General features: G+C 34.8%; 2 protein-coding genes and 1 pseudogene across 2 annotated transcripts; 1 reads left to right on the plus strand and 2 right to left on the minus strand.

Annotated features, from left to right (window-relative positions):
• Positions 1-905: 905 nt before the first annotated feature.
• On the plus strand, positions 906-3,137 carry LOC127123578 (argininosuccinate synthase, chloroplastic; the record flags this gene model as incomplete). Its single annotated transcript, XM_051053783.1, has 6 exons — positions 906-930; positions 1,058-1,215; positions 1,445-1,519; positions 1,597-1,782; positions 2,025-2,113; positions 2,254-3,137. Coding segments are annotated over 6 exons (1,086 nt in total), but the record flags the coding sequence as incomplete, so codon positions are not given.
• Positions 3,011-4,366, minus strand: LOC127120025 (uncharacterized). The gene is made up of 3 exons (XM_051050408.1): positions 3,857-4,366; positions 3,565-3,705; positions 3,011-3,404 (listed from the first exon to the last, which is right to left on the minus strand). Exons 1-3 carry the CDS (start codon positions 4,364-4,366, stop codon positions 3,099-3,101), a joined length of 957 nt encoding a protein of 318 aa, XP_050906365.1. The 3' UTR covers positions 3,011-3,098.
• A 387-nt stretch (positions 4,367-4,753) lies between these two features.
• LOC127120022 (pentatricopeptide repeat-containing protein At2g13600-like) overlaps positions 4,754-13,616 on the minus strand; it is a 29,727-nt pseudogene continuing 20,864 nt past the window's right edge.

The raw sequence follows: 13,616 nt of genomic DNA on the forward strand, positions 1-13,616 counted from the left end.
ATACACTAGGCAGTAGGATACTCCTGAGCTCTTCTGACAAAAGCGTCGTTAACATCATGCATCAATATCTCGAGCCATTCTACAAAACCACAAACGACATCTGCACGAGCAAGGTGCTAACGGTTGGGCTTGTCCTTTTCTTCATGGATCACATCTCAGAAACAATTGCTACCTGCAGAGAATCACGCCCAAGCCCAGAATGGCTAAAAAGTGCTGCAGAAGAAATGGCTAAAAAGGCTAGAAGTTATATTAGTCAAGTTTCCAACATATTTACATATATGACAGCTATTCTAGATCCTCGAATAAAGGGAGAGTTGATCCCTGATAGTTTAAACTCGCAAAGTTTTCTGGACGAAGCCAGAACGCATTTTATCAGGAATTATTCTGTTAACCATTTCTCCTCCATGAGTTCTGGTTACAATGCTCAAGAAATTGAAGATGGAGGAATTGTTTCCTTTGCCGAGGAAATAGCTCGCAAAAAACGTAGGACAAACCTGAGTTCTGCAACTGATGAGCTTACGCAGTACTTATCAGAAGCTCCAGCTCCTATAGTAACAGATGTTCTAGAGTGGTGGAAGATAAACAGTACACGCTACCCTCGACTTTCTCTGATGGCTAGAGATTTTTTGGCAGTGCAGGCAACGTCAATAGTGCCTGAAGAACTTTTCTGTGGCAAGGGTGATGAAATTGACAAGTAGCGATTCTGTATGCAGCATGATAGCACACAAGCTATTCTTTGTATCAAGTCATGGATTCAGGTTGGTGTCAAGTTTAAGTTTAATTCGACTGAGATAGATTATGAGAGGTTGATGGAACTAGCAGCTGCTTCTGCAACAGATAATAGCCCTTCAAGCTCTGAGAAGAAGCCAAAATAGTGATAGAAGAGGGTGACAGTACTTAATTAACATGCAACGTTACTGTCACTTTTAGGTATATCTTGACTTTGGCTCATTTTCACTTCATTAACTTAGATAAGTTAAATGGTTTTATTTTTGTTGTTTAAAAATACATTAATGTATTACATTGATAGTTTAATGTAATGTATCATGCTGTACAGAAGCCAAAGCCAAAGCCAGCGGGGCTTCTCAATTAGTTGTAAAGGACTTGCAGGAGGAATTTGTTAAAGATTACGTATTTCCTTGCCTGCGTGCTGGTGCCATTTATGAAAGGAAGTATTTGCTTGGGACCTCAATGACCCGTCCTGTAATTGCAAAGGTACTTTTGCTTGAAGTTTGATATTTCATTTCAATTGGTAAAACCTTTTCGCTTGTAAATATCAAATATCCTGCACCAACACTTCATATTAAAGGCACATGTCTGGTGTCCGACATGTATCAGTGTTGGACTTGCATTCTTTAAATAATTGTATGTGTCGTGTGTGTGTGTGTGTGTGTGTGTGCGCGTATGTGTCATTGCTTATTGATTAATGCGTGCTGACTGGTAGGCCATGGTGGATGTTGCCAAAGAAGTTGGAGCTGATGCTGTTGCCCATGGGTGTACAGGGAAAGGAAATGATCAGGCATGTCTCACCATTATAAGTACATTACTATGTCATGCAGATTATATTAATCTCACATTTTTTAAATCAACTTTTAGGTTCGATTTGAGCTCACTTTCTTTGCGCTGAACCCGAAGCTAAACATTGTGGCTCCATGGAGGGAGTGGGATATTACAGGGAGAGAAGATGCCATTGAGTATGCTAAAAAGCACAATGTTCCTGTTCCACTGACAAAGAAATCCATATATAGCAGGGATAGGAACCTATGGCATCTTAGCCACGAGGTATGCATTGTGTGAACCATATTTATAAGTATTTCAAGAAAGCCTATCATTTTTTTCCCAGTCTCTAGAGAGCATATGAATCATTAAAGGGAATGCACTGCATCATTTCTATGCTGCATTGTCAGAACTTGCTTATCTTTAGTTTGACCTAGGATTATGCATTATGAAGTGTAGCTCCCAAAAATATACTTTGGGAGTAACATGTTACTGTTTCTCTAACGTATGCTATCTGTGACTTGAAGGGTGATATTTTGGAAGACACGGCTAATGAGCCCCAAAAGGATATGTACATGATATCTGTAGACCCAGAGGATGCTCCAGATCAACCTGAGTAAGCTTTCTTGTAGTTTTACTAATTCACTCTATAAACAGCTTCAAGTTTCTGTTATGCCTTCTAGAAAGGCTGCACCCTGGAATTATTTTTTCGAAGTTGAACCTTACATTTTTCAAATCATGCACTATGTCTTGCAGGTATTTGGAAATTGGTATAGAGTCGGGACTTCCTGTTTCACTCAATGGGAAGACGCTTTCACCAGCAACTTTACTCACTGAGCTCAATGAGATAGGTGGAAGGCATGGAATTGGCTGTATTGACATGGTTGAGAATCGGCTTGTAGGCATGAAGAGCCGCGGAGTTTATGAAACTCCTGGTGGAACTATCCTTTTCGCTGCCGCACGGGAGTTGGAGTTTTTGACACTTGACCGAGAAACAATACAGGTCAAAGATTCATTAGCCCTTAAGTATGCAGAGTTGGTGTATGCTGGAAGATGGTTTGATCCACTCCGTGAGTCCATGGACGCCTTTATGCAGAAGATTACAGAGACCACAACAGGCTCTGTGACTTTGAAATTGTACAAAGGGTCTGTTACTGTAACAGGTAGGAAGAGTCCCTTCAGCCTTTATAGGCAAGATATCTCATCATTCGAGGACAGCGATGTATATGATCAAGCTGATGCTGCTGGTTTTATCCGACTTTACGGCCTTCCAATGAGAGTCAGAGCAATGCTTGAGCAGGGCATTTAATTTAAGTATTGATCTCATTCCAAAGCATGTATTTGATTGCAATAAGACGACATGCTTTGTTTCGCTAGAAGACATGATTGTCTTTTCTCTGTTATTTCCGATTTGGTTGTTTAGGAACTGGATTGTAATGATAGAGTAGTTTCAGTTGTTTGTGGACCGATCACGGAATGTTGGAATGTTATCAGTTAATTAAATGTTGTAACATTCAATAAATATTGTTGAGCTTTATATAATGTTCTAAGTCTCACAACTCGGCGAGATTTACAATTCTACAAGAGGTAATCCTATATCGTCAAAGACAAACAAATTCAATCGAAGGCGGTATTTTGTCCTTCAGTCGCAAAGCATGCTTTCTGTTTTCTTCACAATTCCAAGTTTTGAATTGCTCCTCGCCCAGTAGCCGCACTTTTGGTTTAGTTGGTAACCTTGTATCAATAGTTATTTTCATGAGTTCAACTGCATTCTCAAGAATGTGCATAACTAATTCAACTTGACATGCTGCACCACAAAATCCAACCAATTCCAACTCCTTAATACTGTATTGACATTCCTTTGGAAATTTGTGTTCTGTTCTAAAAGTAGGTTCTGTATTTAGCATCTGCAACATGTATAAAAATCAGTTTCAAATTCACAACTGTCCTAGCTTTTGCGCATAAATAATGCTTGATGCAAGCACAAAATATGATGCTAGAAGTTTTCAGAGAATGCTTGAATGCTTGACAGAAAAAAGCTAGAAGCACAAGGATATATATATTCACCTTGATTGTGAACCTACATAGTGAAGGTGATGCTTTCAATAAAATAACACAAGCACCAAGTATTATGCTATCATCACCACAAGCCACCAACTCCAAATCCTTGAGATTATTCAACATGGGAAGTTGACTTAACCAATAAATCTGAATATTCGAAAGTAAAAAAGTCATCTCGGACACGACACTGACACATCGACACCGTATCGTGTCGATACAAGCACACGCTTTTTACAGAGGTGTCTGAATATCACTAAGCAAACAAGCATGAGAAAAGAAGGGTATGCAGGAAATTTACCACTTCAGGTGAGTTTTGTGTAATATCCAATTTAAGCACTTTTATTTGCAACATAAAGCTTTCTCTAACAAACTCCACAAAGGATCCTCCAAAAGATGCTTCCATAAGGCTTGAAACACTCTTGAATTCTGTCTCCAAATTAGGCCCATAGTATTTGAATGACACTAATTTCTCAGTAAATATTTCAACTTTTGTCAATTCCAAACATCTTACCAGCTCTAAACATTTCAACTTCAATGATGAACCTGAACCTGAAACCTTCATAGTTTTCGGAACTTCTGAATCAATCAAACTCAATGTTTCAAGTAATGGGCAATCAGACAGTAAATACTCCAGCGTCTCTTCGGTCACAGTAACCGATTTCATACGCAAAACACACAATGAATCAAATCTTTCCACGTTAAATACTTGCAACGGAAGAACATAATCGATTGCACGACCGAAATACAGTTCGAGCTTTCGAACCTTTTTACGAACATCAAACATTGATAACGAAAACAATAATTTCATTTCCAGGTAAGGTGCCCTAAATCTCAAAATCTTAGTCTTTTATTGCTGAATCTTCAAAAACCCTAAATCCCCTTTGATTTTGCTGGCATAAATATTTCACAGGCTTTGTTACTAGCTTTCCAATCACCTCGAAAACATTATCTCCAAGTCAAACAGTAGACTTAACAAATCCCTGAGATCTGTAAAATAACACAGATCCACAAAGAGTGTGCTTTAGGCAATCTCTATGGTGCCCAGGAAGTGAAATTCAACCATTGTTTGTAATCAACTAATTATCAACAGTCATGCACTGATTAGTGGCATGAAAGTAATAGCTTTTTTCATCATAAATTGGAACATGCATTCCACGGGAAGTGAGTAACATAAAATCTGATCCTAAGATATTTTATAATATTCTAACATCTCTCTCTACCTATACCCAACTCCATGCATACTTTCCCTTAACCCTTTGTTGCATAAGGCTTCTAACTTCAGAGACTTCGTTCCATAAACCTTTTCTTGCATAGATATGTGCTAGAGTTAAATATGGAGCTGCATTACACGGTTCCATCTTAATGAGCTGATTAGCAGCCTCTCTTCCAAGCTCAACATCTCCATAAATCTTACAGGCACTCAAAATGGAACTCCATACTATACAACTAGGATCATAAGGCATTTCTTCGATTAAATCCCTTGCCTTCCTTAAATCTCCATTTCTAGCATAAAGATCAATCAAGCAAGTATATTGATCTATATCAGGAGACAACCCATAATCTGTTCTCATTTTGTTGAAATATTCCTCCCCCTTTGTCAATAAATCCTGCATGACTACAAGCTGATAAGACAGCACTAAAGCAGACATGATCAGGAATTAACTTCTGCTCGGTTAATAAATAATCAAAAATCCCAAAGCCTCTAAACCTCTTCCACATTGAGCATAACCCATGATCATGGATGTCAACAACACAGTGTTCTTCCAAGAAGTCTGATCCAACACACGTCGAGCCTCATCAATGTCGCCACCCTTTGAATAGATATTAATCAGAGTACTGTCCACAAACACATTCTCAAAACCCATTTTAATAACCAGAGAGTGCACTTGTTTTCCTTCTACAAGCACTGCGAGACGGCTGCAAGCACTTAAAATCGAAGATACAGTATGATCAGTAGGACTCATATTTTTCCCCCGCATTTCCACAAATAGTTTCAGTGCATCTTCGTTGTACAGATTCCGACAGTATCCAGAGATCATTGTATTGTATATAACAGTATCCTTCTCACTAGTTTCATTAAATAACAACACAGCATCATCAATCCGTCCACAACTCGCATAACAATCAACTAATGAACTAATCACAAAATTGCTAGTATCAAATCCTCGTTTGACAACATGAACATGAAGACTTGGACAACAATCAACGACTCCATTTTCCCCCACGCACGCATTAACGACACTAGTCAAGGTAAAACAATTAGGCATAATACGAGTTCCTAACATCTCTTTGAATAAGAAGAACGCCTATTTTCCTAATTTATTTGCTGAAAATCCAACAATAAGTGAAGTCCATGATACTTGATCATGCACTTTCATGGCTCTAAATATCTTCCTTGCATCCACAATGCAAAAACATTTTGCATAGAAATCAACAAGCGCAGTACTAAGGAACAGATTATCTTCATATCCTGATTGAATCGTATATGCGTGGATTTGTACGCCAAAATGCCAATTCATGGTTTTTGCACAAGAACTAAGTGAATTACAAAGAACATACTCTGTTGGCTTTTCCATTAATCCATTCTTTCTGCTTAATGACTCTAGTGCTTGGTAGGTACTTGCACTTTTAGAACTCTTTCTCATATAATCATGTTTACAAGTTCTGCAGAAGAGTTTCTGCATCAAAAAATCATCAACAATTTTTTTTAAGCTTATGCATAATTCATGGTTTAATATAAAAGCTCTGAAATAGTGTGATAATTAACCAATTTACCCTTATCATGAATTTGAGAAGGACCTGTAGCAGGAGGTACTATATGAAAGTAGGTCGTCGGGGAAGGGGTTTGGCGGCGGCGGCGGCGGCGGAGAGAACTGAGGTGGACAGCAAGAGAGGAAACACGCAAAGAGATTTGAGGCAAGATATTTATTCGAAGCAATAGCGTGTCTTTTGTACAGCGGCGGTGGGAACAATGCCGTTCCCGGCGGAGCTGAGAGTGGAACTGTTATCTATTGGAGTTGAGAAAAAGATAATGTGTAGTAAGTGTATGATATTAGCGTGCGCGTTAGATAGATCTAATGGCAAAATGAGTATTTCATTAGTTTAAAAAATCGGAACAAGTTGCAAATTGAAGGTTCCAAATTTATTAAAACTGATATTTGATCAAGTATAATCTACAATTTAAAAAATCGGAACAAGTTGCAAATAATAAGCTTCATCTAATTGTTCAATTATCAAGAGAACGAAGAAAACCTATTTTATTCTTTCTTTACTCAATTTTTTTAATAAACATGACTAACACTAAATAAATCATTGAAAATCATTTGACTTAAATAATAAAATACATTATCATGGTGTTAATGATTCTGGTCAAATGTAAGTCGATAGTTGACTTCAACGTATCCTGTGTAGTTGACACAGACCTTGAATCAATATCGAAGAACAAGTGTGTCGGACTCATTCAACATGCTGAAATTATCCTTTTTATTGATTTTTTTGTTGTTGTTGTCAAACTATGCTTTTAGTTTGAGCAATGAAGGAAGGAGTCAAATATGCAAAGATTTCATGTCTCCCTCACCTAGTCATGTACGATAAAGACAAAGCCATAAACATTAAGAAATTATTTTATTTGTCTACATCAGTGCCTAATCTAGAACCTTTTCTTTTACGCAACCTAATTCTGAACTTTCAAACTAGTTTATAATATCATATAATTTGATTGGCATTAGATTATAGTCTCATATAGAGAGAGGGAGAATCTGTTCTTATGAATTTCGTTGTTATTATCATTCCTTAATAAGAAATTGCTTCTCTTACACACAAACCATTTATGTATCTTGAAGTAATTAGACTCGTGTACATTGTGGTAAGGTGATTTAATAAAGATGATTACAGTCTCAACTCTCACCATTGATTTTTTACCACTAGTTATTAATATTTGTCATTCAAATAATATTAACTAGATTCATGTGGAAGTTTGTTATGAGTCATGAAGTTCTCATATGCAAGAAGAACCGAAGCAGAAAACGAAGAGAATGGAGAAGAGATAACAAACCTGATTAATGAAAGAATGAAATTTATTAATTTCTTAGTTAGTTACATGTAATTTCATTCCACACATTAATGGTGTTTTTGAGAAAAAATGCTTTGAGAAATGTAATATTCAACTGAGTTCATAATCCAAGAACAGATTGCCATATTCCATAGATTCCATGCCTTGAAATTTTGATCAAACTCGGTAGGAATATCGATAGATCCATCAATAAAATAAAATAAAAATTTACTTCCAAGAGATCTCCTTATAGATTGAGCCAAAGCATGGTAGTTAGAATGGCTAAGATTTGGTTTGAATGCACATAAAAAGATCCATCATATGTATGAACATAATACACCTTTCCAAGATTCTGTGAAGGATCTACAACCGAATGAGGATTAACTTTATTCAGAGTACCATAAACTATGATGAACAATCCTCAAAAGAGCTTTGATACCATCATGAATTTCTTCATCTACAAGAAGAACTGAAGCAAAAAATGAAGATAATGGATAACAAACTTGACCAATGAAAGAACAATTTTTTTAATTTCTTAGTTATTTACAATATATATATATATATATATATATATATATATATATATATATATATATATATAATTATATATATTATATATATATATATATTTCAACTACCTGATTAACTATAACAACCATTATGATAATCTTTACTAACATACAATAGCAAGTCTAGCTAATCACACAAAATGACTAGAGCTGACTTGTTGAGTAAGTTGCAGGTCATGACAGTTAGATTGATTTAGCTGGGCAGATTACTTGTAATGCAAGGTACAAGTTTAACAAAGAGATTGTGAGGTGTTTCCCTCTTTAATTATTAGCCTTTGTTTGGTAACCCGGTGGGCTAGTGTTGCCGCAATTTTAGAGTATTTTTTACTGTGATTTTGAGAAACTGATAGGTAGCTTTTGTGAAACATGATTTTCAAATTTCCCAAACACACACTCTGAGGTCATGTTGATCATATCGACTCTAGATGATATTTAAATTTTTTGAGGTGTTTCTCTCTTCGGTTCTTTGAGGTTATGCAAAACAGATTGATTTTGGATGATGTTGAGATTTTTGGATTAATTATCGTTGAGATTTTTGGATTAATTATCGTTGATATTTTGTCTTGAAGGCCTCTAATGAGCTTGTCGAGGTACAATCCGTGGTGATTAGCACAGAGGGTAATAATATTTTGAGCTTAAAAGATATTAATTTCTCTTTTATAAAGAGGTGTTGGTCCCTATTAAAGGCAAAGATTGGGATAATGTTCGATCAATTCTTCACCCATGCTGAATTGCCTCAGAGCTTCTTTCCGCATATCATAACCCTTGTCCTGAAAATGGAGTCTAGTTCAACTTATGGTGTTTAGGTTTATCTCATTTCTTGGGAAGTGGCAGAGAGAAGGTCATGGTTAGTAAACTAGATGTGGTCATGGATAAAATTATATGTGCCTTTATCAAAGGGATGCATTTGGTAGATAAGACACTTGTTTATATGCCTTTATCAAAGGGATGCATTTGGTGTATATATATATAAAAGAAAAGGAAAATAGTATAAAAAATGCTTATATATATAAAAGACACTTGTTTCATTACTTTTCTGTCTAAACACTTCAACTCATTTGACCTCGTGATCGGGGGGGGGGGGGGGGGGGGGGGGGGGGGGGGGGCTTATGTACATCCCGAAATTCCCAAGACCGAGTTGTTGAGGTCGAGTAGGAAGGAACAATCATGCCGAGTTGCATAAATATGAACAAGTCGGATCCCAATCAAGGGGAGTGTTGGTACACTACTACGGAAAAGGAATATAATGATGGTTGTGAAACACATATAATTATGGTTATATATCTGTTGTTAGGTAAGGTGTGATTGTATGTGTACTGATTTCCACAACGGGCGTGTGACCGTTTATATAAGTTAAGTAGCGCCTACTTATAACAACGGTTGAATTAAATAATTATTGTGACAACTTTTTTTTTATAATCTGAATATTTCTGAATCGTATCAGACCAGGAACAACAATACATCAATTTGTGAGTGAATAACCTTAGAAATGATATTATATTATTGTCTTAGTGTCTTGTCTTTTGGTGTCTTGACTCTAAACACCTATAATTCCAAATAAAAATAGTCGTGAGTGAATAACCTTAAAAATTATAACTTACAATAAATTATGAATGAAGAATATAAAATAATTACTTATTATTTTTCAAATATTCCCTCTTGATGTTCTTCATATGAAGTAAACACTTATGTTACGTAAGAACAAGAATCTACACACAAAAGATAAAAAAAAGAGATATGAGAGAATCTGAGTAAAAATATAAGTAAAATATTCACAAAATCTCAATGGTTGGAGAAAAACGTAAGCAATTATCCACAATATCGAAGATAGTCAAAGTTAGATTCTAAAAGACAAAGCTTCCCAATATGCATAGTCTTCAAGGAAGATTGCATGTTGTCCAAGATTTATTCTTATAAAAATAGATGTTTGCATAACCATCTAGATCACATTACTCTTCAGTTAAAATGGGTAAATTAAAGTAGTATAAGGCTCAAAAGAGGGATTATGAGAAGGAGATTAGGAAGCTTATGAAGAAAAAGGCAAAGGAAGAGAAGCAAAAGTCCGAGGAAGCTTCTGAGGTTCATAAGACCCTCAAAAGTGGGAATAATAGAGATAACAATAATAAAGCCTAAGAGGAAGGAGGATCCAATTGAAGAAGAATAAAATCATCTAATATTTTTAGGATCCAAAATGTAATGCCTTCTTAATGAATAAAAGAATTTCCTTCTCTTAGTGTTTATTGTCATTTACTTCCTTTAACAACATCAAACCTAATGTATATTCATAATTACAACTAGAATCAACAATCCAATAATGAGTTTGTAACTACACAAAGTTATAGTCACAAAATCTAAATAAAACATGAACAAGGCAACATGAACAATACACATCACAATGTCATTATGTTAAAAAAAGAAATCAAGAAATGAATGTACCCCTAGCGAAGAACATAAACTTTCAGAAAGCAATACCATTACCACAGCGAGAGAGAGAGAGAGAGAGAGAGAGAGAGAGAGAACAAACACATAATGGTAACATACCATAAGTCTAAGAGGATAAAGATTTTGTTTCCAAAAATAAATGAAGATTTTGATATCGATGTCATCTCATTTGCTAGGACGCACCCTTGTGTGTTATGAACGAAATAAATTTCCTATTATATTTATTAAGTGAAAAGAATTTCACAACAGTTGTAAGAAACAACCGTAGTGAAATATGAAACATATAACCACAGTTAAATGAAACTATCATAGTTGTTATACTTTCAATTTTTAAATAACAAAAAAATTTAAGGGTCACGCGCTTATTTTTATTGAAAAAATGAAGAAAAAAAATATATTGATGTTGGGAATCGAAACTTGTCACCCAAATTCTATGACCACAGTTGGATTTATGAACCGTGATTAAATGCTTCTTAATAAAATAAAATAAAAATAGTGCGCGTAAAAAATGTGATATTACTACGGTGAATAAATGGTCATGGTAATATATTTTCACCGTATGTATGTTTTGAGATAAATAAGTTTTTTTTGTTGATGTTGTATTTTTGTTGAGAGATTGTTTTTTTTAGTTGTTGTATAATGTTAGTTGTTGTTTAGATTGAGATAATGTTAATGTTATTGTCATTTATTGTTGTTTTTGAGTTGTTGATGTTGTTGTTTGTTGTTGTCTAGTTGATATCCTTAGCAAAGTTTTGAATATGCAAAGAAGACATTATAGTGACAAAAAATATAATTGAGTTTATTATATCTAATGTTGATGATTTGTTTCACTAATCCCTCTTTGAATATATAATCTATTAAATTGTTTTGGAAATAGTAATATGAACAATTATATTGTATTTGAAAAACATCTTACGTTAATCGATATTTTTCGGACATTTTGCAACTCATCGTTCATCTCACTTTATTTGATCGTTAAAATCTCTGAAATGCTTCTATTTTTCGTTTAACTTTATTCTAAACTTGTTGAATGCAAGTATGGGAAAAAATTGAACAAAAACTAGAAGCATTGTAGAGATTTTAATAATTAAAGAACGTGAGATGAATGATGAGTTGCAAGATGCCCGAAAAAAACATTAATTAGTGTAATTTTTTCTTCAAATATAATTGTTCATATAATTATTTTGTATTCGAAAAGTTATATGTTCAACTAGGGATAAATGATACAAGAAATCAACATTAGATATAATAAACTCAAGCTAGTTTTACCCGTCGGTTATATTTCAAAGCCGAGGAGATAGGTTTTTTCTCCATTTAAAAATTACTTATAGGATCTCATTGGGATCCAACTCATGAGCATTTCAAAACTGAGGGGTAAAGTGACAATTTTTTATGTCGCCCTTTATTACCTCGTCTGGATAACTGAGGTGCAATTCACTTCGTGTATGAGGTAAGATGTGCTTTTTGTTGTAGTGGATGCTTATGAAAAGTAAGAATAGGGATACATGCACTATTACTTCGCATCAACCAAATGGATTATAGTCTCATAGTTCAACCAAATGGATTAGTCCCATAAAAGACATGAACCTCAAAGTGGGTTAGAGTCTCATACTAGGAAAAAGTTCAAAATGGGCTTGAGTCTCATATGGAGCGACGATTGTTGAAGTGGATCCGAGTCCCATAGAGAATCTGAAATTCACAAGAAAGTCAAGGCATGATACAAGGATATGTGACTCGTGTCGATAATCCTAGATGTAGGGTTGGCCAGGGAAAGATGCCTTGATACGGTTTCATATTAGTGATTTATTTTAGTTGGTGAACTCAAGTGTACTTGTTTCTATACAATGCGATAATTCGTTATATACTTGAGTATTTCTCTATTGTGTAAGAGTACACATGTTAATGTTGAGAAGCATGAGTTAAGGAATCGATCAGACACTCTGTAGAGTCGAGTGGATCCATAAGATAGAGGAATTCACTGAGATTATCATCTCATCCCACTATTATTGTTGTTTTTCAGGTAGTTCTTTGCGGGTTAAAGACAAGGACAAGCTTGTGTGATGGTGTTTCAAAGACTTTTATTATCATGATCTTCCGCTGTGGATTATATGCAAATATGAATATTATATATATTATATATATATATTATATATATATATATATATATATATATATTATATATATATATATATATATATATATATATTAATTTTTGATTAGACACTATTGTATATCATATATCATTGTTATGTTTTTCTTTTAGACATGTATATATAGTGATGTTGTTAGACACTTATGTTATATAACTATGTGGGGTGTTATTATTCGGGGTGTTACAACTGCTAACTCGATATGTGGTTACTAACTAGAAATTAATTAGTTAGTATAATCATCCTATATAAAGAATGTTCCATTGGATGTCCCTTTTTCCTTGGTTCTCCGGGACCTCTTTATAATGGCCGCCCTTGTCAAATATGAACAATTATGATTAATAGGCTTTATAGTCAAATAGTTATGATTAATAGACTTTATAGTCAAACATTTAACCATTTGCGACAGATTCGATAAGTATATGTAACAATGAAAATTTCATGACTATGACTATTTGACTGACCTAAAATATACACAGGCACCGTTTTATCGATGGGCAAGACCGGCCTTTTCCGGATTAAGTAGAGTAGGGGAGCTTACTAACCTCAATTCTAGTATTAAGGCAACAACGGAAGCCACGATTGGAGTAGAAGCGGATACCTTAACCTCTAAAAATATGGAACTCAAGACAAACTCTAATCATTCACTAATTTGCCAATACACTGAACACCCCAATATTCAGATTATTTGTCAAAACAATAAACACCCCCAAATTCAGAACAAAACACATATCTTGTTAATACTTTCCTGCTACCAACGCCTATTGAAGCACAACATGTTATATAGTTTGCACAAATAAATCAAATTACATCCAATTCTTTCGGCACTAGTAGTTTATTTACTAA

The sequence above is a fragment of the Lathyrus oleraceus genome, chromosome 2 (genome assembly GCF_024323335.1).
Source record: "Lathyrus oleraceus cultivar Zhongwan6 chromosome 2, CAAS_Psat_ZW6_1.0, whole genome shotgun sequence".
NCBI lineage: Eukaryota > Viridiplantae > Streptophyta > Magnoliopsida > Fabales > Fabaceae > Lathyrus > Lathyrus oleraceus.